Genomic DNA, 22,652 nt, shown 5'->3' with positions numbered 1-22,652 from the left:
TTCCTTCTGGAGTCCAGCCTCAATTTGCATCCCTGTGGTTTAAACTCATTTCTCTTGCCTGAAGTTCTGAAACAGAGTCCTTGGGCCCCCAAGAACACATATGGTTAATTCAACCTTGCAGCTTTCTGGGGCCTCAGAGTAAAGAAGGAAAGAGCAGCAGGGGGCCCCTCCCAAGTCATCCCAGAGACAAGAGTTACTGGCAAAGAGAGGTCCAACGAGGGGAGCGGGTAGGGGTTGGGGATGTGCTTCCTGGGGAAGGTGAACAGGCAGCCAGGCTGCCCTCCTCTGCTCACCTCCCTTCCTCTCATCCCCTATGAGGCCTCTGAGCCATAAAAGGAGGTGCATGAGTTTCTGTTGTGTGTTCACAATCAGCCCTTTCTCTATGGGGTCCCCTTTCCCAGACAGTGGCAGGCAGACATATAGATCTGCACACACTACATGCGCACACACACACACAAACTTCCTTGCTCACATCTTAGGGATATACACTCAGGGACACAGGTCCAGATACACAAATGCTGGCCATGTCAGCGGTCTCTCCCCAGCACACTCAGATACACACACACATACCCTTCTTCCCTCCTCTGCAGCCTAAGGGGGGATGGCCACCTCCATATGGGTAGGCCTGGTGAACAGATGCAATGCTAAACTTCAGGCTGATGCTGGTCCCTTTTCAGCACACAGCCGCTCTCCCCTGGCGTTTGAGCAGTGGGGAAGGAACACAGACAAACAGAAGTCATTCCTGGTGGAAGACAAGGCAGAGCCAGCCTTCGACTCAGGGAGGGGGCCTCTGTCCCGGCTCCTGCCCTTAAGAAGGCCCCTGCTCTATTCCCCTGGGGTTGTGCCCCTCCACACAGGGCCAAGGGCACGAGCCTACACAGAGTTCGTACCTCTCCCCTTGGAGACCACAGTCCGGGGACGTGCCCGGCACCGACCCTGCTTTTGGGGCCCGGGGGGTCTCTTACTTGGGCTCTTCCTCCTGTTGGGACAGCAGCACCACTTGGTGTGTGCACACTCAGGCAAAGAGGTGACGAGGGGCAGTTGTGGGAAAGGGACGCACACACCAGGGACACGTGAGCTGGGGTGCCTGCATGCATGCTGGAGGCCCTTTGTGGTATCGGGGGAGCCAGGGGTGTGAAGGGGATGGCCCAGGGGCTGGAGGCCAGGGAGCAGTTCTCCCCAAGGCTGCCACATTCTGAGAAGGAGTCAGAATTCTCAATTCCATCTGGCCTTTCAGGTCCCTGTGGAGGTACCCTGGTCCAGGTGTCTTATTTAACAGTTAGCTTCACTCATAACTTGTTTAGATCTCTGTCCGTGGGACTCTGTTTGCACCGCTGCCCCTGCCCACTGGTGCTTAGGTGGGAAGACTTGTTCAGGGGGCCCCCTTCAGTCCTGGGGAGAGGATATTGGTGGCGAAGTGCCTCCCGAATGCTTCTGGCTGGAGTGGGCCCTGGCATCAGCAGGAGCAGGGCAGGATGGTACAAGGCCCCAGAGGTGAGGGTGGGGGTGCTCTTGCCATTTTTGCCACCCTTTGTCCAGGGGAGGAGCCTTGAGACCAGAGGCTGCCCATGGCCTGGTCCTGTGGGTGTGTCCCTGGCTGGCCTGGGGAGGGCTCTTAATTACAGAGGCAGCTCCAGCCACACTTCACTGCAAGGCGTGTGGGCGGGGATGGAATGTCAAAGGGAAAATAGGGAGACAAGAAAACAGAGATAGAATGGGCCAGAAATAGCACAGGCCAGAGTGGAGAAACCAGGGGCCCGTGGTGGTGGAGGGGGAGGATGGAGGAGGGTCAGGACTTCTCCAGAGAATGTCTATTCCCCTGGTTGCCCCCACCCCTTACCTACCCTCAACCCCCCAGGGTTCCATCTCAGAGCTTCAGGAGCTCATCAGGGTGGGTCCCAAGCATCAGGATTGTTGGATTCTGGAGCTGGGTCTCTGAGCAACCCCCATCCTGCCCTGAGTGGGCTGAAGGGGAAGGTGAAGCCTTGCCATTTGAGTCACTCACTTCCTGCTCCTGGCCTGGGTGACTCCACTCACAGGCTGACACAGCTGGGGCCCACCCACCCTCCAGCCTGCCTGCCCCTCCCTCCCTCAACAAGCCAGGAGAGATGCCTGTCCCGACAGGCGCCCTTCCCACAGAGAGTCCACCCCTCCCCTGCCAGCACGCCAGCCTGTGTGAGATGAGAAACAACTTTGTGAGAAGTCAGCTGGAGGTGTGACTTCAGGCAAACCTCGGGATTAGAGAACCAGGGCTGGGGCAGGGGCTGGCCGGCCCTCCTCTGGGGTCTAAGTCTGTAACCTCCCCTCACTTCCTCTAAGCCAGGAGGGCACTACACAGACCCAAAGGGATCAATTGTGCAAAGAGACTTCCCCCACCTCCTCCCGCCCTCTGGCCTTTCTCCCTGTCCCAGGCTCCACCTCAGTGGGAACTGGTGGGGCCAGGATTTGGAAGCCCCCAGCCTTGTACTTTAATCCCAGATTTCCTAGTCCTGTCCTGCACCCCAGGGGACTTGCGATCTCTGCATATTTCATCAGCACTTCAGCCTCCAGCTGAAGAAGCAGCCAATTTACAGCTCATGGATGATTTATGGCCCTAGCAGAGAACCTGGAAGTGGTGAGGGGGAGGGGCAGGGAGCATGGTGGCAAGTGAAGCCTGAAGCTGGCTGTTGATGAGGGTTGTGAGAAGCCAGCTCCTTCCAGGGGGTGTGTTGGGGGTGGGGGAGGAGCTCCAAGGCTAGGAACAATACCATTTTTGAGGATACCAAGGTATTATCAAAAAAAAGGGGAGGGGGTTTATCAAAATAATTGCACTAAAGGTTAAAGTTACATGACAAGCATTTTCTGACTTCATTCCTTGTCCCGGTATCTCTGTAACTGTGTGCATAACCTCACTTGGAGATAACAAATTTTAATGGGACGTCCTTCATGGCTGTGAAGCCTCCAAAAAACTCCCTGCTCCCCACACCACCCGGGGCCTGGGAAAGAGGCCAGACTCCCAACTTAGACTGACTAAACCTTGCTCCTTCCTAGCTTCCTCCTCCAGGAAGGCCAGCAGGATTTAGCCAGATGATCAAGAGAAAAGGATGGAATCTGGAATGGCCACCACTTACTCTGCTCCAGGCATCTAACTTTATACTTTTCTTATTAAAAGAAAGGTGGAAAAGGTGACCCAAAATAGAAAATGTCAAGTTCTCTTGACCTCTTCTTTGCCAAGCGGCCTACCTGAGTGAGTTCTTCCACAGATTTAGAGGATCAAGTTTATGTGGGGGGAGGGGTAAACAAGCAGCCATGTCCTCCTTTTACCTCAGTTTCTCCATCTGAGTCATGGGCGTGAGAGGTGCTACCACCCCAAAGGCTGTTTGGGGGTCAGAAGAGATGCTATCCAGGCACCCCAGCACCAGCAGGGACCTAGGAAGGTGGTGATTACGGGATGATGTGTCCACAGGTTGGGCCTGGCATTTGGTCTAGGGGTGGCTGCAGTGGGCAGCCCCAGCCCTCAGCATACTTACATCAGATCCCCAAGTCATCTGGGAATTTGATCACAGGAAGAAGCCAGACAGGGCTGCGCCAGCCTAGCTTAGAGTGAACCCTGGCCATGGGCCCCAATCTAGTCTCTCTGTGCCTCAGTTTCCCCATCCATGAAATTGGGCCATCTGCTGGAGCTATCCTTGGAGAGAAGTTGGAAAAGAAGGCCTGGATGGAGGCCCCGGAGTGGGGAAGCTGCGTGAGCCTTGGGCCCTGCAGCTGCCAGGACACCACCCCCTCAAGTAAGGTTATGAGGTTGGCCCCAGTGCCAACTGGACACAGCCTTCTGACACAGGAAGGGGTTACTCTTTGTCTCTAGGGGAACCCTACTCTCCCAGAGAAGGGGAATGCTAGGGTGAGACTTCAAGAACTATTTCTCAAACCTCAGGGGGAATTTCTTCCATTGGAATTTACTGGAATTTTGGGTGATCCCATGGGATTCTCCCTTTGGCCATCACTCCTCAGGATTCAAGAAGAGGCTGGTCTAAATCACCCCAGCAAGTCTGTCCCCAGGCCCTCTAACTTCTGGTCCAGCCCCAGGAAGCTGACAAGGGGAGGTGGGACCAAGCTGTGGAATGAGGCCTGAGAGTGAGTCTTGACTGCTTGCTCTTCCTCCCCTTTCTCCTTTTCTCCTTTCCTCTCTCCTCCTCCCTCCTTCCCTGTCTCCCTTCTGGAACCCTCTGCCTTCCCCGGTGAGCTGTGGCAATGTAGGGGCTTTGTCTCCACATCTAGCCCTCACCTTCCTCCCCTTCCTCCCCCGAGGCCCCATCTGACATCCTAAAGGGACAAAGCCAACTCCGGAGACTGGAGAGAGGAGACCAAGGAGTTCTGTGCTTTCTCTCCCTTCTCTGAGCAGCACTGATTTAGGAGGAAAAGTTTCAAACCCACCTCAGGAACCCCCTTGAGGAAACTTGGACAGGTTGCTTCTCATTCATCAGCCTCACCTGTTGCAGAAAGGAATTGATATCTAGGTTGCAAGACTGTTTTGAGGTTATAAAGAACCTGTCACTTGCCCGGCACATGGTAGGTATTCAATACATTGCAGCAGTGATGCTTTCCTCGGGATGAGGTCTTTCTGGGTCCAGGACACCTCTATGGCATCTGAGTCTGGGCCTCTTGTGTTAGGCCGTTATCCCCAGTGCCCTTTTGGCTGTTCCTAATCTACTCATTATAATACAGATGGTAGGACTGCTGAGGTGCTGGGTGGGGGAGTTCGGGGTGGGGTAAGGAGAGGGCAGAATGAGGCAGATGTGGAGGAGGCGAGGGCATCTGGGCTGGGTGGGGTTGGGAGAATGGGCTGGAGGGCCCCAGAGGGCCAACGCTAGGACTCACTGGAACACAGTCTTATGGGTTTGGGGATCTGGCCGGGCAATGGGGAGACGCTGGCTGTGCAATGGGGAGACGCTGGCATCAGGGAGAGGTGGGAGGGGCTGGCAGCTGCTGGGGATGGGGGAGCTGAGTATGGGATGCTGGAAAGGGAGGGCCTGGCCTAATGGCGGGATGGAGGTGAGTGCCTAGAGAGGGGCAGCCTCCTGCTCCAAGGGGCCACCCCTGACTCACACCCTCAATTCAGATGCCACTCTCAGATGCACACTGGGACACACATATCAACACACTTCTTAAACTGCACCAGCTTTCCTGGTCTTCTCACCCTGCTCTATTTTCCCATCTCACTTATCTATCATAGCAAGATAACTTATTTATAACATTGTTTATTGCCTGTCTCCTCACTGGAATACAAGCTCCAGGAAGGCAGGGTGCTTGGGTAGGTGCTCAAATAGATAACGTGCTGAGAGAGTGAAGGAACCTTTGGAATCACAGTCACGAATGCGCGCATCCTCCCGGACGCATGTGCAAACACACTCAGTCGCCCACGATGCTGCCACGGACATTCTCAGACGCGTGCCCGCAGGCACACGCTCACACCCAGACCCGCACATTGCCACAAGACACAGGCTCACAGCCCTCCTCCCGCACACAGGCGCTTTCGGACTCACACCCAGCCGTCCAGATTCCAAAGCTCCTACTCACGCAGGCACGCTCTAGCACGTCCCCGCTCCCCGCCCCTCCAAGGGCCCGCCCCTCCCAGAAACAGGGGCGGGGCTTGGGGGAAGCTGAGGACACAGCAGCGTGAGTGCTGGAGTCGGGCAGGCCCGCCCGGCACCTGAGACCTCTGTGGAGACGCCACCACTGCAGACCCACCTATGGGAGGGAGGGAAGAGTGAGATCACCCATGCCCCCAGCCTTGACCCGCCCGTGCTCCAGACTCAGACTGTGGCTTTCCTTCACCAGAGGCCCGGAAAGGGCATGGGGTGGGGCAGGGAGTCCTCCTGGGCACAGAGATGGGCAGGACCCAGACCAGGTTACCTAGCACATCTGGGCAGGAGTGTGGACGGTGAGAACTGGGCTTCAACTTCAGCTCCACCTGCTGGTTGGAGAAGGTTCCTCTACCACCCTATCCCTGGAAGACCAGAAAAGTGGGCAGTGGGGCAGAACTGTCACCTAGCTGGCCTTGGCCAAAGGTCCCTCCCTAGAGAGACTCCTTTTGCCCCCACCTGTCCACTTTGGAACATGGCTGGGGGACTTGGTGGTAGCCACCTGGCATCACCCTCACCCCACCTCCAGACTCTCTGCTCCCTAGAAGCAGTGCAAGATTGGGCAAGACAGTCTGGCATTCCCACTGCCACTATGAAGTCTCCTGGGGCTCTTCTGGGTCCTGAGAGGGCCTGGTTCCCTACTGTGGAATGAATGGGAGAATGGGTAGAGAGGGCAGGGCAGGGCATGCTCACTCTGACTAGAAGGAACCTGGGTCAGTAAATGCTTGGAAAGTAAAAACTGGAAGTAAATGTTCTCGGACCCCTCCCCACAGTCCCTGAGGGAAGAGATGCTGAACTAGGGAAATAACAGGGCATCCCGTCTTAGAAATCTGAAACCACCATCTTCCCAGGAATCGGGCAGAACTGCATCCTCATGCCCCCTGGCGGTGGGCTGCAATTTCAGGTTGCTGCTCCTCAGTTCACAAACACCCAGGGTTTAGAGGCCAAATTGTGGCCCCTCTCTCGCCTGTGCATTTATTGAGAGGAGATGGGTGCAGAGGCAGGGAGGGAAGGACCTGCACCCTGAGCACGCCACCCAGGAGATACCAGGCCCCAGTGCTGATTCTCCAAATAAATGTTTATTGAGCACCCACTGCCAGTGTGCCAGGAACTGCTAGACTCCTGGCCCAGTGCTCTTCTGATGCCAACTGCCCCTCTGCCGTCTCTCCAATTCAGGCTGAGACCCCAACTAGGAAGAGCTGGACTCTTCTCCTTCAAGAGACTGTCTAGGTTGGGGGGCATGGGGAGGAGGGCAGGCTGTCAGCATCTGCAGCACCATCATCCTGTGGTCCAGAGACCCATAAACAGGTAGGAGGGGTCTGGGTGTTACCCAGGCCAAACTCGTTCTGCTCGCCGCATGACAGGCCAATAAATTGAGAGACGAGGTGTTGGGGAAAGGAATAGCGACTTTATTCGGAAAGCTGGCAGACTGAGAGGATGGCAGACTGTCATGGAGAACCACCCTGCTCCAGTCAGAATGCAGGCTCCTTTTACACAAAAAAATAGGGGAGGGGGTGTGGTTGGTTGTTGCAAACTTCTTGCTGCAGGGATTCTTTGTTCTTGCAGCTGTCCGTGTGGGTCAGGCCAGGGTGTCCCTGTAAACCTCCAACAAAACAAAGGTTATTCTCTATTTTGCAACTTGCCATCTCTATGTAGGTGCAGAAGTGCTAGCATCTTTAAAGGTCAGAGCCCTGAGAATAGGCTCTCCTGTATATTTCAGGCTAAAGGCAACATTGTTTTACAAAACGTGCAGAGCTAGCGAGACTAAGCCTAGAAAGCAGGGCACAATGGTTAAAACTAAAGGAACAGATCGAATATGGAGTCAGAGCTGTTCTCCATTACATGGGAAGCACTGCTCCCAGGTGGGACAGGATGGGGCCTGGTCAGCTATGTCCATTTTACATGTTTAATAAATAGTTCTTGTTGCTGTCCAGGCTGGTGAGGGTGGTGTCACTGGGCCAGGCTTCCCAAGTTCTTGAGGGGTGCAGGGGGGCCCTCTTCTCATGCTAGTTCAGGCTCTGGCTCTGAAAATGAAAGGAGAGCACATTGGGATTAGCCCCCCACCCCATTCCCAACAGGTGTCTGGGTGCTGTCCTCAGGGGAGGTGGGGCAGGGAGCAGTGAGGCTCCCCAAAAACAGGTCTTAGTTGGTCCCTGCTCTAGGAAAGATGCCACCGCCCTCCACCAAGGGGGAAGGGGGTTGCTAACAGGCTAGAAGTCCCTGGAGGAGATGTGCCAACACCCATTACACCTACTTCACAGCCTCTCCAGCCTGGGGCATGGATCCTGCTGTCTCCAAACTCCATCCCAGGCTGCATCCCCACCCCTCCACCAGGATCAAGTCACTGACCGGCCTCAGCCTCATCACCCTTGGCATCCGGCTCCTGCCACCAGTCAGCATAGATGCTCTCCTCATAGTCACCCTCCCCCTCAAACTCGGCATCAGATGGAGGCTCCTCAGGCTCCACGGGCGGTTCTGTCTCCTCCAGCTCCATCTAGGAGAAACCAGGTCACAGCAGACACAAACCCAGGTGGGCCCCCTTCCTGGCCAAGGGGCCCTCCCATCCCATCACAGTCCCAAAGTCCCTCCTTCCCAGCCTCAAGATCTCACACATGAATAATTTGAGGGTTTCTCCCAAAGTCCTGTTCCCAAACTGCCCCCTCCCTGAACTGATGTGTGAATCGCTCCACTGGCACAGATTCGGTGTTATTGGAAGCACTGCCCTCTCCACAGCCCACCTTTTCAGCATAAATACCCAGGGAATACTGCTAGTCCTTGAATATTGTCTGCTCATGGTGTTTACCAGCCAGGAACACCTTGGTTAGCTTATCCCTCCAATGCCAGGCATCAGCTCCAGGATGCAGTCCTTGCTGATGACCCTGGCTGGGTCTAGAGGCCTCCTCCAGTGCCCTGTGATGGCCTCTCCCATTGCACAGTGATTCATGCATCAGTGAGCTGCTGGGGCAAGGCACTGTGCCTTTCGTGAATTTACCCTTGGCCCAAGCATGGTGTCTGGCAAACAGCAGGCAACAAGTAACAGTTATTTGAGCACCTACTGTGTGCCAGCTCTATACTAAGTGCTTTATGTGCTGGATCTCATTTGAGTCTCAGCACAACAGTGTGAGATGGGCATTATTCTCCCCATTCAACGGATGAAGAAATGGAAGTTCGAGGGTTACCTAAGACTTGCCTGGAGGTTGCCTAGCTGGGAAGTGGTAGAGCCAAGACTGGCTAGCACCAAAGCCTGGCTGCTCCCAGCACAGAACCGGCCCCTGTGTTTGATAAGGGGGGCATGGGTGCATGAACAAAGGATGGAATGGATAAATACGCTCTGGGCAGCAACACCTCAGAGAATTCAGGTTCTCAAGCCTTCATTCAGGATCAACATAATAACACACTGTGGTCCTTCCTTCTTGGCGTCCTGCATTCATTCATTCATTCATTCATCCACTCACTGGTTCATTCAAACTCACTTTCTGAGCCCCAGCTCTGTGCCAGGTGCTGTGGGAGAGCTGGGAATACCCTGGTCCCCTGTCCTGGAGAACAGTCCTCTAGGAGACTGGGCAGAGAAAGGGGTGGGTGGGATGGATGAGGACTGCAAGTAACTCCAGTGCAGGGAGGCACTGCAAGCCCAGAAGACAGAGTCAGGACAGGCAGCAAGGGCTTCCCAGAGGAGGTGCCAACATGAGCTGGGTCCAGGAGAAGCAAGATTTAGACATGGACAGAAGGGGGGACATGAGAACATGGAGCAGGGAGAGAAGGGCAGGTGTAAGTAAGGAACAGGTGAAATCTCTCTGCTTCACAACAGCTGATTGCCAGGAGCTGGGGCTGAGCTTTGGCACAGTAGCCCCGGGAAGAGGACCAAGGGGTCTCTATCACTATCCAGCCCCATAGGGCAGGGGGCCACTTACCTCATCATCTGCCTGCAGGTACATGTGTGCAAAGTCCAGCAGCTCCCGCAGCTCAGCTGTCTGGTTGTGGTAGAGCATGGCCTCCTGGGCGGAGGGAAAGAAAGTGAGGTGAGCTGGGCCTTGCTGCTAGATGGTGGAGGAGATAGAGCTCCTAGGATCTGGGTCCTCTGGCCTTTTTCCAGTTCAAGGATCTGGAAACAGGTATCAGTTTCCATGCTGATCAAAAAACCATAGCTGCTTAAGGTGCTTAAGGTTAAGAAGGATTCCGAAGGCTCAGCGGAAAAGAATGCCTCGATCAATTAGCACCGTCTGCAACTGACAAGGAAATCGGAAGTGGCACCATGTGTACCATATTTGCCAGTCTTGCCCTGGACTCCCAAGGAGTTTCCTCAGTTGGTCCAGGTGAGGAGGTCCCTGGGGAAGAAGGGCAAAGGCCAGTGAAGATACGAGGGTGGGGAGGGGAGCAGGCAGGAACAGACAGGTTATTTTTTACCTCCCTCCTCCCAGGCACTGTGCTGGTCAGGTAGGCAGTACCACCCCCATTTTGCAGGTGAGGCAACAGACTCAGAAAGGTCTGCGGTGTTCCCAGGACCACAAAGCTCGTGGGGCTGGGTTTGAACCCAGGACTCCAACCACAAACCATATTCTTTCTTTTCATCTCCCATCCTGCCTTTGGAGGAAGCTAGGTTATTTTATCAAATCACATGTCCCGATGCCCACCTCCCTGGGCTGGAAGTCCTCCTCCTCCAGGCCCCAGCGAGCCCTGTGGAAGCGGTAATACACCAGGTTCTGCTGCATGACACTGTCTCCAGGGTCGAAGAGCATGTAGCTGGCGGCACTGCGGGCGGCCTGGCGCACGTCGTTCACTGCAGGCAGGACAGGAGGGAGGAGTGGCCCTGGCACTTCCCCACCTTCAGGGGTAACCCTCACCTAACCCACCCCTACCTCCCAACTTAGTCCAGTGCCCCTGGCACCCCAGCCACCTCCCAGAATCTGTTGAGCTTCTCACCCCATCCAATAATAATGCAAGCTAGAATGTATTGGGCACTTCTCCTATGCCCTGTGTAGCTCATTTAAGTTTCACTGTTATTGTTATCCCCATTTTACAGACAAGAAATCTGAGGCACAGAGAGATTAGGTCAACTGCTCCAGCTTACACAGCTGGAGGATGAGGGCACCGGGAAATCAGAGGCTGGTGGTCCAGCCCTCAACCTCTTAGCCAACTGGACCCAAAAAGGGTCTCCTGGCCTCTTGGTCTTCAGCTCCTCCACTCCAACTCCAGCTTCTGTCTGAATCTGGGCATCTCTGCATTGCAGAGACCCTGGAAATTGTCCATCTGAGCCCCAGCTGATGCCAGAATCTCCCTCAAGTGAGGAGAAACTTGAGTTCTGGTGTTACTTTTTATTGGCCATGTGACTAATGGCCCCTTGCCCTCTATGAGCCTCAGTTTCCTCACCTGAAAAATGGGCCCAGTAATGTCAGCTATTGGCAGTTTGTGAGAGGATCAAGTGAGGTAAACAGATGTCGCAGGGCTGTCAAGCACTATGCAATTGTTGGCTATTTAGTCACTTACCCAAGAAGCCCTGGAATTCTTCCCTGGGGCTTCTCTCTGTTCCCTCCCCGCAGCCTTTCACTTGCCCCCCCCCCACCTCTAGACTTCCCTTCCATCACCCTGGGTCCTCAGTTCTGAGGGACAATGCCCCATGACTCTGCATGACTCCCCACACAGTGCTTTCCCTCACCCCAAGCCGCCAGGAGGCTCACATTTGTAGTAGGCAAACTGGAGGTAGTGATACATGGTGGCCACGAACTTTTCCACAAAGTAGCCGCCCACATTGGGGGTCAAGTTGGCCTCACAGTCCACCTTGCACTGCAGGGATTCTGCAAAGAGATCTGGTGGGGTTGGGTAGCAGCAGTGAGGAGCTAGTGTGCTGACCAGCTCCATCCACATCCAATGATAAGGATGACAGAGATGACTTCCAATCCCAGCTCTGCCTCCTGATTGCATGAGATGATGTGTGTAAAGTTACAAGTGATGCTGAGGAAGACTGCTTTGGGCTAGGCTGACTCACCACCCCCACAGCTCACCTGCCACCCCCAAGCCAGAGGGAGCCAGGGCATTCTGGGGGAATGGCAGGTGAGGTTTGGAAGTAGGACTGAAGCCCAGTGAGAGAACCTCAGGACGGTCCTTTCTGCCCTTGCCGAGGGACTCTGTCTTTCAGAATCCCCAGGTGTGATTTCTGGCCACAAACTGCTTTCTGCACACACCTGCTGGGCTATTTCCCACCTCAGCACCTTGGCACCTGCATTGCCCTCTGCCTAGAAGGCCTGTGACCCCAACCTCCCCAGACCCTTTTGGGATATCACATCCTCTCTGCACCGATGCCCAGCACTTTGGACACTCCCCACTGTAGCCCTCTGCGCCCAGTGGCAAGTGACCTGTTAGCCTCTAAAGGCTCTGCTGGCCGGCTACGATAACATCTTTTTCCGATCCACCTTCCAAGCACTTAGTAGGGGCTCCATAAATGTGTATGGAATGAAAATTTGTGTTAAGGGAACTTAGGAATTCTGGGAAGCAGGGCCTGTGGGTGAGAGGGATGCCCACAGGAGTCTGGGTGAGGGGATACCTGCTATGGCTGGATAGAAGTCCTTGAAGTCCACTTGCTCATGGGCCCCCTCACAGCCAGCCAGACACCGGGCAAAGATGGCCAGGTACTCGGCCAGGGCCCGCTCCATGTCCTCCGTGCTGCTGCGGAAATCCCCGCTGTTGTAGAGCTTCACAGCCCGCAGGAAGACTGCCTGGGGGAGGGAACGATGTGGCAGGGGGTCAGAGGTACCCCAACACCTCCCCTCCTCTACAGGCCTGATGGCGGGGTGGGGGTGGGGGTGGGGGCGGTACTCAGGAAGGAGTGTCAGGGCCGGTCCTACACTGGCACCCCACCTCGTAGGGCTGGGCCTCTAAGTCCGTGAGGGGCTCCTCCGCGGCGTCCAGCAGCCCCCGGTAGTAGTTGAGATACTTGGTGGTGAGCTCATGCTTCGGGTTTCTCTGGAGGAAGGTGTAGGCTGCGGCCACCGCCTTCTCCAGCCGGTTAGCCTGCAGGGTGGGAACAGAGCCGGTCAGCAGGACCAGAGCCCGCGGCCCCGAGCGCGCAGGAGGGCTGGGCGGTCGGGGTGCTGGGTGAGAGCCGCGCTCCTCCCGACCCGAGCGGGCGGCTGGCGCCGGCTGGGCGCTCACCTTGAACTGTGCGTAGTGCAGGTACTGGTAGGGCAGGCGGCTCTGGAAGTCGCGCAGCAGCTGGCGCGGCGGGTAGGGCACCTGGAAGGCGGGCAGAGAACGCTTGCAGCGCCGCAGGCAGGCGGCGCGCTCCAGGACGTGGCCGAAGAGCCGCAGCTCCTGGGCCCACTCATCGCCGCCGCCGCCGCCGCCGCCGTCGGGGCCAGGGGGCGCGGGCCCCGGGGGCGCGGCAGCGGACGGCGCGGAGCCGCTGCAGTTGGCGTGGCAGAAGGCCTCGCTGTCCCGCAGCAGCCGGTGCAGCCGGAGCGCCGCCTCGAGGTAGCGCGCGCTCTCGCGCCAGCTCTCGCCCTCATACTGCTCCAGCGCGTGCCCGTAGGCCGCGGCCAGGGGCATCAGGTCCTCGGGCGGGAAGCCCCGGAAGCTGTACTTCTCGTACTGCGCCCCGGCGCTGCCCAGCAGCAGCCACAGCAGCCCCCACGCAGCCCGAGCCATGCCCCCTCCACTGCCCCCTCCGCGCCAGCTGGCTCTCCCCGCCCAGCTGGCGTCCCCGCCGGGCGGGCCGACTCAGGGACCGGGGCCCCGCCGGCGCGCCCGCTGGGTCTTAGCGCCGGGCACTGGGGTCAGCAACAAGGGGTGGTGGCTTGGGTCAGGGTCCCCGAGGGGCTGAGAGCTGCGTCTCCTTTCTTTTCAGAAAGCCCAACGGTGACCTCGTGCCCTTGCGGGTCTTCCTCTTGGCAGATGGTGAGTGGGTGCGGGAAGGCTTGCCGCCGGGATGGGGAGCCCAGAAAGCCCCTCCCACACAAAGACAACACCCCCCCACCTTAAGACCAAGGAACTGAGGGAAGTCCCACCTCCCTCTACTTTGCCCAAGCCCCGGAACCTGGTCTTCCTTCAACCACAGCGGTCTTTCTGCGCACGGTCCACCCTCAGCCCTGAAGAGGTCACTCCAAGTGTACCCCAGCCCGCGACAAGGAGGCACACTCCTGGTTTTACCCTGCACACCCTCCGCTCCCGCCACTTCCCACTCAGTCTTCATCCCCACGTCAGAAAGTCCTCTGGCAGTCCACTTTTGCAGGACAAAGCAACTTGTCCCTGGAGAGGCCGTTCCTGGGACAGAAGGGGTGGGAGGGAGCACTGAGTTACCCCTCTGATTCTGGAGCTTCACCAGCCACCTGGAGAGGCTTAGATCTGGGATGGCCAGCCAAAGAAGAGATGCGTCGGTTCGGCTTTAGGACCCAGGAGCTCCAGGAAAAAAAAAAAAAAAGACCGAATTTTTTCCCCCTAAAGTCAGCTCCGACTTCTCAACTTTCCTGAACTTCCCTCCCTCTCCAGGCCCCAGGTCTCTCAGGCCCCCTGGGGTAAGGGTGAGGGTAAACCTGGAGTTCTTTGTGATTCTTTCCTCCGACTCTATCACTATCAGCCTGGCCTCGTCCCGCTATTCCACTCCGCCTCCCCTGCCCCGCCAGCTCAGTCTCCCCAGCCCCCATTCCACGTGGACCAGCCAGTGCAGGGGTGGGGATGGAGGACAGGAAGAGGGGGAGTCAGCTCTGGGAGGAGGAGAGGGGAAAGGAGTCTGGCGGCAGCGACTCTCTCGCTTCGCCCTCACCGCAGGCCTTCCCAAGCTCCAGGCAGCATGCTCCGCGCGGGGGCCCCCCAGCCACACCCTCCGCCGGCTCCCCCTACTGTCGCCGCCGCCGCCGCTGCTGCTGCTGCTGCTGCTACTACTGGTGCAGGCCGTGAGGAGGGGGCTGGGCCGCGCCAGTCTGGCCGGCGCCCTCCTGGAAGAAGTGGTTATCCAGAGGTACCACATCCCCAGGGCCTGTCCCCAGGAGGTGCAGATGGGGTATTTTGTCTGCTACCACTACAACGGCACTTTCGAGGATGGCAAGAAGTTTGACTCGAGGTAATGGTTGGGTGCCCCCAGACTCACCATTTCCCTTCCCTGAGCTGGTGGCCAGGCTCTCTTAGTCATGGGGTTCCCTTGTTGCCGCTCTCAAGCTGTGTCTGTGTCCCAGTACTAAAACTGTGATCCCCTAACCCCAAACACTGCAGGCTGGGAGGGGGGACTCCTAGACAGCCATCTCCCCAAAGACACGCCTGCCCTCAGTCGCAAGCCTTCGCCTGTCAAAGGACCCCAATTTCTTTCACACAAGCTTCCTATGTCCCACAAAGTGCGTGATAATCAAGGTTAACTGCTCTATTTACTTACCAGTGCTTTACTTAAAGACACAAGAGGGTTGGTTTCCAGTTCATAGTGGGGGGAAGGGCTGCTGTGTGTGAATTTGACAGTGGTCTCAAGACTTTCCACCTTTCCATCCACCTTGACTCCCTTTCTGGCTCCAGCCCCAGGTTTCAGTGCCTTTGCCTTTAGAGAAGAGGGAGTAAGTAGGACATTTTTTTGGAGGGGATAGGGGTTTTGAGCAGCGCATGAGGTAAAGCAGGTGGGCAAGATAAGAGCAGGAGAGTTCCAGGAGCATAGGGCATAGCCTAGTGTAGGGATCCTGTCTGTGTGTCACATGGTCACACATGCCACCCTGGGCTTCTCAGAGAGTTTTCATGCCTCCCTCTCTGGGTGCCCCCGCAGCCCCACCTCCCTCCATCTTAGCTCTGCCAGGCCTGTGCTGCTGCCCATCTTGCCAGCCTTGGGATTTGAGAGACCAGCTTCTGGTCTGATCCAGGCCTTCAGTCTGCTCTGGCAAGTCAGCTTTTCTTGGATGAGGCAGGGCAGGGCTGCACACCAGCTTCAGTTGAACTTTGGGTCCCGGTCGTAGACAAAAGCCTTCACACCATACCCCAAGAAGTCGGTCCCTCTTAGACACTTCCCCAAAACACACAGCTCAGCCTACAGAAATTAGTGACAGTGGATTTGGAGCCAGGCAGTATATTGGGAAAGAACACAAACTCCTGAGACCAAGACCCTGAGTTCAAATCCAGGCTGTGATCATGGACAAAGAATTTTACCTCTTTAAGCTTTACTTTCCTCATCTGAAAAAAAGGTGGTTAAAAACAAATCTGAAAAACTGAGTCCCTAATTCCCAAGGCTGATAGGAGGACTCAAACAAGATGATGAATGAAAGTGAACTTTACCCAGTCCCTGGCAGTCTTGACTCAGGAAGAACCCTGGTAGCGTTTAACTGGTAGAAACTTTGTGCCATGGTCAGGTTCTCACAACAGCACTGTAAAGGAAGCAGATCAGACATACAACCAGATCAATGGGCAAAATAAAGTATAGGAAGTAGCCAGGAGTACCACTCTGAGCCCGTGGCCACCAAGGTGTGGGGGAGGGGTCGGGAGTTGGGGAATGACCTCCCTGCTGGGAACTCTTGGATCAAGGGTGGGCCCAGTTCACGCAGTGCTGAACTTGGAAAACGTCCACAACCCACAGCCTCTTCTATCAAAATAACAATCTCCCATCCTTTGCTAACTTATGAAAACTGCAACTAAAAACAGATAAAAGCCATGGCAATTTTAGAATAGTCCTTTTCAAAATTGAAAACCAGCAGGGAGGATATAGGTCAGTAGTAGAGTGCATGCTTAGCATGCACAAGGATGCATGAGGTCCTAGGTTCAATCCTCAGTACCTCCATTAAAATAAATAACCTAGTTACCTACATCCCCTCCAAGAAAAAGCAAAATAAAAAATAGAAGTGGTGCTGGGAAAACGACAGCTAGATGTAAAAGAATGACATTAGAGCATTGTTTTAAAAATAGAAAACCTATCCCTGGCCTCCTCTGCTTCCCCTTCCTTTCCTTGGTGAATTGATGGTACAGCGGCCCATATGTGGGCTTTGGAGTTCAACAGACCACACGTTAGTTGTGTGACCTTGGGCAAGTCACTTGGCCTCCCTAGCCTCAATTTTTTTCGTAAGAAAAATGAAATCAATAATGCTCACCTCACAAGGAAGAGAATTAAGTAAGATAATAAACGCAAAACACCAAGCATTTCATTGGCTTATCGTGTGAGTGCTGAATCACTGTTCCTCTTCCCCCGTGGCTGCACATACCGACCCTTTGCAGTCAGCAGACAGTAGCAGCAGACAACTCCCACCCATCCTCCAGGACTTCCTTTTGTAGCAGCCCATCCTATTAAGGCAGGGCTCGTGGCCCACCGAGGAGGGAGGCTTGCAGAGGGGATGAGGAGCCTGTGGATCTACACCTGTGGATAGGGAGGGAGACTGTGTGTGTGAGCACCTGTGGATCTATGCAACCATGGCCAGAGGCCACTGTATCCCATCTGTCCCCTCCCTCTTCAGCTATGACCGCCACACCTTGGTGGCCATTGTGGTGGGCGTGGGACATCTCATCACCAGCATGGACCGAGGCCTCATGGGCATGTGTGTCAATGAGCGGCAACGCCTCATTGTGCCTCCGCACTTGGGCTACTTGTAGAAGCATCGGCGTGGGTAAGAAGGGCTGGGGCCCTGGTAGGGGGATGCAGGAGACCAAGGGGCAGAAGCAAAGACCCTAGGGCTGGAAAATGAAGCTCAGAGAGGGAGAGTGACTTTCCAAGTATGAATAGCGGCTGGTCTGGGACCTGTGTTTTGGTCTCTCAGCCCCTGGGGCGGGAGCAAGGGAAATAACAGGGCCCTAGGTGGGATCCTAGCTTGACTCTGGTGGGAGACGGGGAGCTAGGGCTGGGGGAGCGGATGGCCTAGCAGGATGTTCAGACCTCCACTCCACCCCCCAACTCTAGGGGCTGCACCAAACACAGCAGTGCTCATTCCCCTGATGCCACCCACTACTTTGACATGGTCCTGCTGGATGTGTGGAAAAAGGCGGACACCGTGCAGGTGAGCACCTAGCTGCGCCCACCCCATTGCCCCCGCGTGGCCCAGGACAGTGACTGTGTCCACTACCACTACAACGGCACCGCCTTTGACAACAGGTAAGGGTTGGAGGGAGCCCTGGGGTGCTGGGGACCGTGGTATGCAGGGGGGATTCTGGGGCCATCCTGTTTCTTCCACCAACAGCAGTCTCACCTCTACCTCATTCTTTGCAGCTATAGCAGGGGCAGAACTTATGACACCTACGTGGCCTCTGGATGGCTCATTAAGGGCATGGGCCAGGGGCTGCTGGGCATGTGTCCAGGAGAGAAGAAAGGTGATCATCCTTCCATTCCTGGCCTATGGCGAGAAAGGCTATGGTGAGGGCAGCCAGGAGCTCAGGGATTCTCTAGAAGCAGGCTGCCATATACAGTTGCTCAGGCTGTGTACTGTACAAGGACATCTAGCCCAGGAGGCAAGTAGGCATGAAACCTAGTACTTGGTGATCATCTCATTAAGCAGGGGTGCTTCATTCTGATTCACACAAAGGCTCAGTATGGGCAAGTGGTGGTCCTGGGGAAGCCTTAGCTCCAGCCTCACAGGGGAAGAACCAGGGCTGCTGATGGGTGGGGAAGGACTCGGGAAAGCAGGGTTAGCACCTTTTTGCATGGCTCTCATATAGACCTTCCTGAGTTGGGAGGAAGACCAGTTTTGCCCTCCACTTGGATAGTTCAAGCCTATCCCTTCCCCAGCGACTGTGATCCCCCCGCAGGCCTCCCTGGTCTTCCATGTCCTACTGATTGACGTCCACAACCCAAAGGACACCATCCAGCTGGGGACACTGGAGCTGCCACCTGGCTGCGTCCTGAGAGCCGTAGCCGGGGACTTCATGCGTTACCACTACAATAGCTCCCTGTTCAATGGCACCCTCTTTGATTCCAGGTCAGGGGGGTTCTGAGGAGGACGGTGGGAGTTGGGAGGACACGAGAGAAGCTGAGGCAAGAGGAAAGTAGCAGGTGTGAGGTTGCCCCAGGGAGCAGCTGGGGGCAGCTCTGAACTGCTGGGAAGGGCGGGCCCCTGTGACTCCCTTGCTGGCCCCCCCCACCTTGTATTGCAGCTACTCCCACAACCACACCTACAATACCTTCGTGGGGCAGGGTTACATCATCCCCGGGATGGACCAGCGGTTACAGGGCTCGTGCATGGGGGAGCGCCGGAGGATCACCCTCCCCACACACACCTCGCCTATGGGGAGAACGGGACTGGTAGGCTTGTTCCCTGATCCCAGCCAGCACCTCAGCTCCTCCTGACCTCCCCTTGACGGGGGGATTCCAGCTGATGCTCTGCCCCCACCCCAGCTTCTGCCACATGGACTCCATCCTTTTCTCCAGGGCAGTCTCCCACTTCCTCCTTCCACACTGGAGAAGGGCAGCCGACCCTGAGTTTGAGAGGGAGGGTGGTTACGGGAGACCAGAAACAGCATAGCCCTAGAGGCAAAGACACCTGGACTTGAGACCTAGCTTTGCTGGAAGCCTCAGTGTGCTCACTTGTAAAATGGGACTAATCACATAGCCCAACAGGGTAAATTATTGGGACGTTCCAAGGTGTATGTAAAGGGCTTTCTAACTGGCATGCTCTCCCTCCCCTCCACTGCCTCCCCACCGCCAGAGTATATTAGAAGAGGGGACTAGGTAGACAAACATCCCACCCCATCCTCATTTAAACCCCCTGGCAGGGAAGGTCTGGGGCCTCTGTGGAGGCCTGAGGCCCACTAGACAAGATCCCTGGCTCCGCTGGGCTGATGTTTGATGTCCACATCATCGACTTCCACAACCCTGCGGATCCAGTGGAAATCAAGACACTGTCCCAGCCCGCCGAGACCTGCAACGAGACGGCCAAGCCTGGGGACTTTGTCCACTACCACTATAACTGCTCTCTGCTGGATGGCACCAGGCTCTTCTCCTCGTGGATCCAAGGCAGGGCAAGGGCTGGGCAGGTGGGTGGGCCTGGGCTTGGGGAGTCCTCCTAACAGACCTCCAACTCTTACTTTCTCCATAAGTTCCCATCTAAGCGAGTGGGGGGAGCACAAGGAGATAAAATTCTCAACTCCGTGAGCAAAGGGAGGGTGAAGTAAGCAGTAGGGGGAGCTGCTAGTTGCATTCTCTGGATGGAACTGGAGCAGGGAGAGATGTGAGCCCCCAGGCCACACTTCAGGGCAGTGGCAAGAGAAGGGGATCCTACCTCTGAGCCGCTGGGTCCCTGCACCCTGCCCTGGGGTGGCACCAGGAGAGACTCGGGAAGGGGGCGTGCCCGGGATGATGGGAGGTGAACAGGCAGGGGATGAGGTTGGGAACTGACCTGGAAATCTGCTCTCCCCACAGCCATGACTACAGGGCCCCTCAGGAGGCAACTTTGGGGGCCAACAATGTGATCCGAGGCCTGGACATGGGCCCACAGGGCACGTGTGTGGGGGAAAGGTGGCAAATCCTGGTCCTCCCACCCCTAGCACACGGAGAGAGCGGAGATGAGGGGCAGAGACTGGTCTGATGGCTTTGTCCCTGCCCACTTGCAGCCTTGATGGCTGGTGGGAGGAGTGAGGCAGGCCTTCCAGATGGTTCTGTAAACATCCCATGCCCTACTCTCTAGTCCCCAAGGTGGGGAAATTGAAGCCTATGAGTGGGAGAGCACCCTGGGCAGACCGCAGACCCAGGCCCAAACCCTTCCCTTTTCTCTTCCTCATCCTCCCTCCAGCTCAGGGGGTCCCTGGCAGTGCGGTGCTGCTGTTTGAGGTGAAGCTGGTGTCCCAGGAGGATGGGCTGCCTACAGGCTACCTGTTTGTGTGGCATGAGGACCCTCCTGCCAACTTGTTTGAAGACCTGGACCTCAACAAGGATGGCGAGGTCCCCCTGGAGGAGGTGAGTGAGGAGTTCAGTCCTTAAATAACCCTTCCCACACTGTCACACAGTGGAAGCCACCTTGCACTGTGGCATCTAGCAAGAATGCAATGCATGTCCACCATCCTGTCTGCACCCATATTCCTGCCCTTTGTGGGTCACTGCACCTTAAGTCCCTTGTCCTCTGGCACATGTGGCCTGTTCCCCCTATGGCTGTCTGTCCCCTTTGCATGCCCTCTGCCCTGGCCCCACTCAGGACTCAGTGCCGTCGTCTCTCCTCAGTCCTTACTGACTGGCCTCCGCCCAGGAGCCCCTGCCAAGGCCACCTGCAGCTGCTCAGGCCAGGCGCTTGCTCAGTCTCCCCTTCCTTGGCTCTCTGGCCGTTCTCCACCTTCATCAAGGCTAAAGTCAGTGAAGGCAAAGGATGCCTCCTGCCTGGCCAGGACCCTGAGAAAACCGTAGGAGACATTTTCCAGAATCAGGACTGCAACAAGGACGGCAAGATCACGGGAAAGAGCTCAAGCTGAAGTCAGATGAAGATGGGGAGTGCGTCCATGAGGAGCTCTGAAGGCCAGAGGCCTGGACCCCAAGGCAAAAGCTCATGTCTGTGGGGACAGTCACCCTCTCCCCTGCTAGGATGAGATCTGGAAGACTCTGAAAAGTGGCCAGAGGGAACAGCTCTGGTCTTCCCACTGCCCAAGAGTAAAATCACAGCACAGACCTCTATTTGGTTTTTCTCTTTCAACCCCAAACCCCTTCCTTGAAAGTTTTGGAATTCCAAGGTCAGTCTGGAGTTGGATGGAGTCTGTGGGTTGGCTGGGGTCATCGCCGGCCCCTCACCCAGACCTTCCCTCCATGGCAGCAGACACTGAGCAGGGCCAAGCTCATTATTTCTTAATTTCCTCAAACTCCCCCTTTACCTGTACTTTCCCCCACCATCCCCACCCCCCCTCCAGCCCCCAGTCCTCTGTCCTCAGCTCCCCAGGAGCATGCTTTCCTCCCTTGGCTCTGGCTGGTTCCTAAGGAAGGGGGTGGTTTCAGGAGGGCAGCCCTACCTCACCTGTCCTGGTCCCTTCACCTGTCACATTCCTCCTCCACCTGTCCTTTCCCCCCTACAAAGAGAAGAGGGGGTCATTGAGGGCTGAGGGTGAGAGGGGGTGGGTAGAGCTCTGCACCCCCAAAAGATTAAACTGGCATCAGACCCCTTTCTCCTTTGTGCCAAATAAAAGACTAAAGTAAAGCCTCTGGGACATGGTCTTTCTGTGTGGATTGGCCCTTAGACCCAAACATCAGGGAGAAGGGGAACCAAGCAGGCTGTCTCCATGGCCGGTCAGCTCCCGACCCTGTGTCCCTGGGTCTCAGCCTCCTGCCTCCCTGAGGCCCCACTGGGGCATCACCATGGAGGGAGGGTGGGGAGGGGGCGTCCACAGAGGACAGGGCCTGCGGGGGAGGCGCAGAGACATGACCCTGACCTCCTCCTAACTGTCCCAGTCAGTTGGATGAAGGTAGTGAAAGGTACAAACTTCCAGTTACAAGACAAGTAAGTACTAAGGATGTAATGTACAGAATGATAAATATAATTAACATTTCTATATATTATACATGAAAGTCACTATGCCAAGAAAATAATCATTTCATACGAGAAGGTTGAGCTTCGGGGAGACTCACTACAGTGCTGCTTATAGCACACTGGCTAAATTTGGCCACCACGTGTTTTTGCCAATAAAGTTTTATTGGAACACAGCCATGCTCATTCATGTATGCACTGTCTGTGGTTGCTTTTGTGCTACAATGGCAGGGTTAAATAGAGACCTTATAATCCATAAAGGCTAAAATATACTATTTGGTCCTTTACAGAAAAAATTTGCTAACTCCTGATTTATGAAGATGAAAATTGGAACAAAACTGAGTGTCCAAGGATAAGGGATTGGTCAAATCACAGTGCATCCTTTCAGCAAAGAGAATGCAAGGCCACTATGGGAAAATGATGCTGTGGTACGAGGGCTGTCCAGCTTACTACACATTGGAACCACCTGGGGAGTCTTAAAATTCCCATAGACCAACCCATCCCAAACCATTAAATCTGCCTGGGGGTGGAACCCACACAATAATATTTGTTAAGCTTTCCTGGAGAGTTCTAACTCAGAGCCGCTGTTGTAGAAGATTATTCAATGACACAGAAATACATCCACTATATACAGTCATCCCTCAGTATCCGCAGAGAATTG

At 55.7% G+C, this 22,652-nt stretch overlaps 2 protein-coding genes across 4 annotated transcripts; one reads left to right on the top strand and one right to left on the bottom strand.

The window, feature by feature from the left end:
* Positions 1-7,009: 7,009 nt before the first annotated feature.
* LOC105072522 (endoplasmic reticulum protein SC65) lies at positions 7,010-13,487 on the bottom strand. 3 transcript variants are annotated; one of them, XM_074343255.1, is made up of 8 exons: positions 12,768-13,474; positions 12,474-12,626; positions 12,160-12,331; positions 11,297-11,425; positions 10,253-10,398; positions 9,533-9,616; positions 7,971-8,115; positions 7,010-7,645 (listed from the first exon to the last, which is right to left on the bottom strand). In XM_074343255.1, exons 1-8 carry the CDS (start codon positions 13,257-13,259, stop codon positions 7,623-7,625), a joined length of 1,344 nt encoding a protein of 447 aa, XP_074199356.1. In that variant the 5' UTR covers positions 13,260-13,474; the 3' UTR covers positions 7,010-7,622. The 3 variants fall into 3 exon arrangements, 2 of the variants coding, with proteins under 2 accessions (XP_074199356.1, XP_074199357.1); XM_074343256.1 differs by lacking the exon at positions 11,297-11,425 and having other exon boundaries at positions 12,768-13,484; XR_012499574.1 differs by lacking the exon at positions 7,010-7,645 and having other exon boundaries at positions 7,978-8,115; positions 11,275-11,425; positions 12,768-13,487.
* Positions 13,258-21,672, top strand: LOC105072577 (peptidyl-prolyl cis-trans isomerase FKBP10-like). Its single transcript, XM_074342204.1, is given in 12 exon segments — positions 13,258-13,412; positions 13,459-13,508; positions 14,100-14,670; positions 17,021-17,152; positions 17,461-17,652; positions 17,767-17,856; positions 17,858-17,910; positions 18,283-18,472; positions 18,648-18,762; positions 18,765-19,526; positions 20,282-20,445; positions 20,707-21,672. Coding segments are annotated over 10 exon segments (1,596 nt in total). The 3' UTR covers positions 18,813-19,526; positions 20,282-20,445; positions 20,707-21,672.
* Positions 21,673-22,652: the final 980 nt, after the last annotated feature.

The sequence above is a fragment of the Camelus bactrianus genome, chromosome 16 (assembly GCF_048773025.1).
Source record: "Camelus bactrianus isolate YW-2024 breed Bactrian camel chromosome 16, ASM4877302v1, whole genome shotgun sequence".
NCBI classification, from domain to species: domain Eukaryota; kingdom Metazoa; phylum Chordata; class Mammalia; order Artiodactyla; family Camelidae; genus Camelus; species Camelus bactrianus.
Note: the sequence above shows the minus strand (reverse complement) of the source record. Positions and strands in the feature narration are given on the sequence as shown.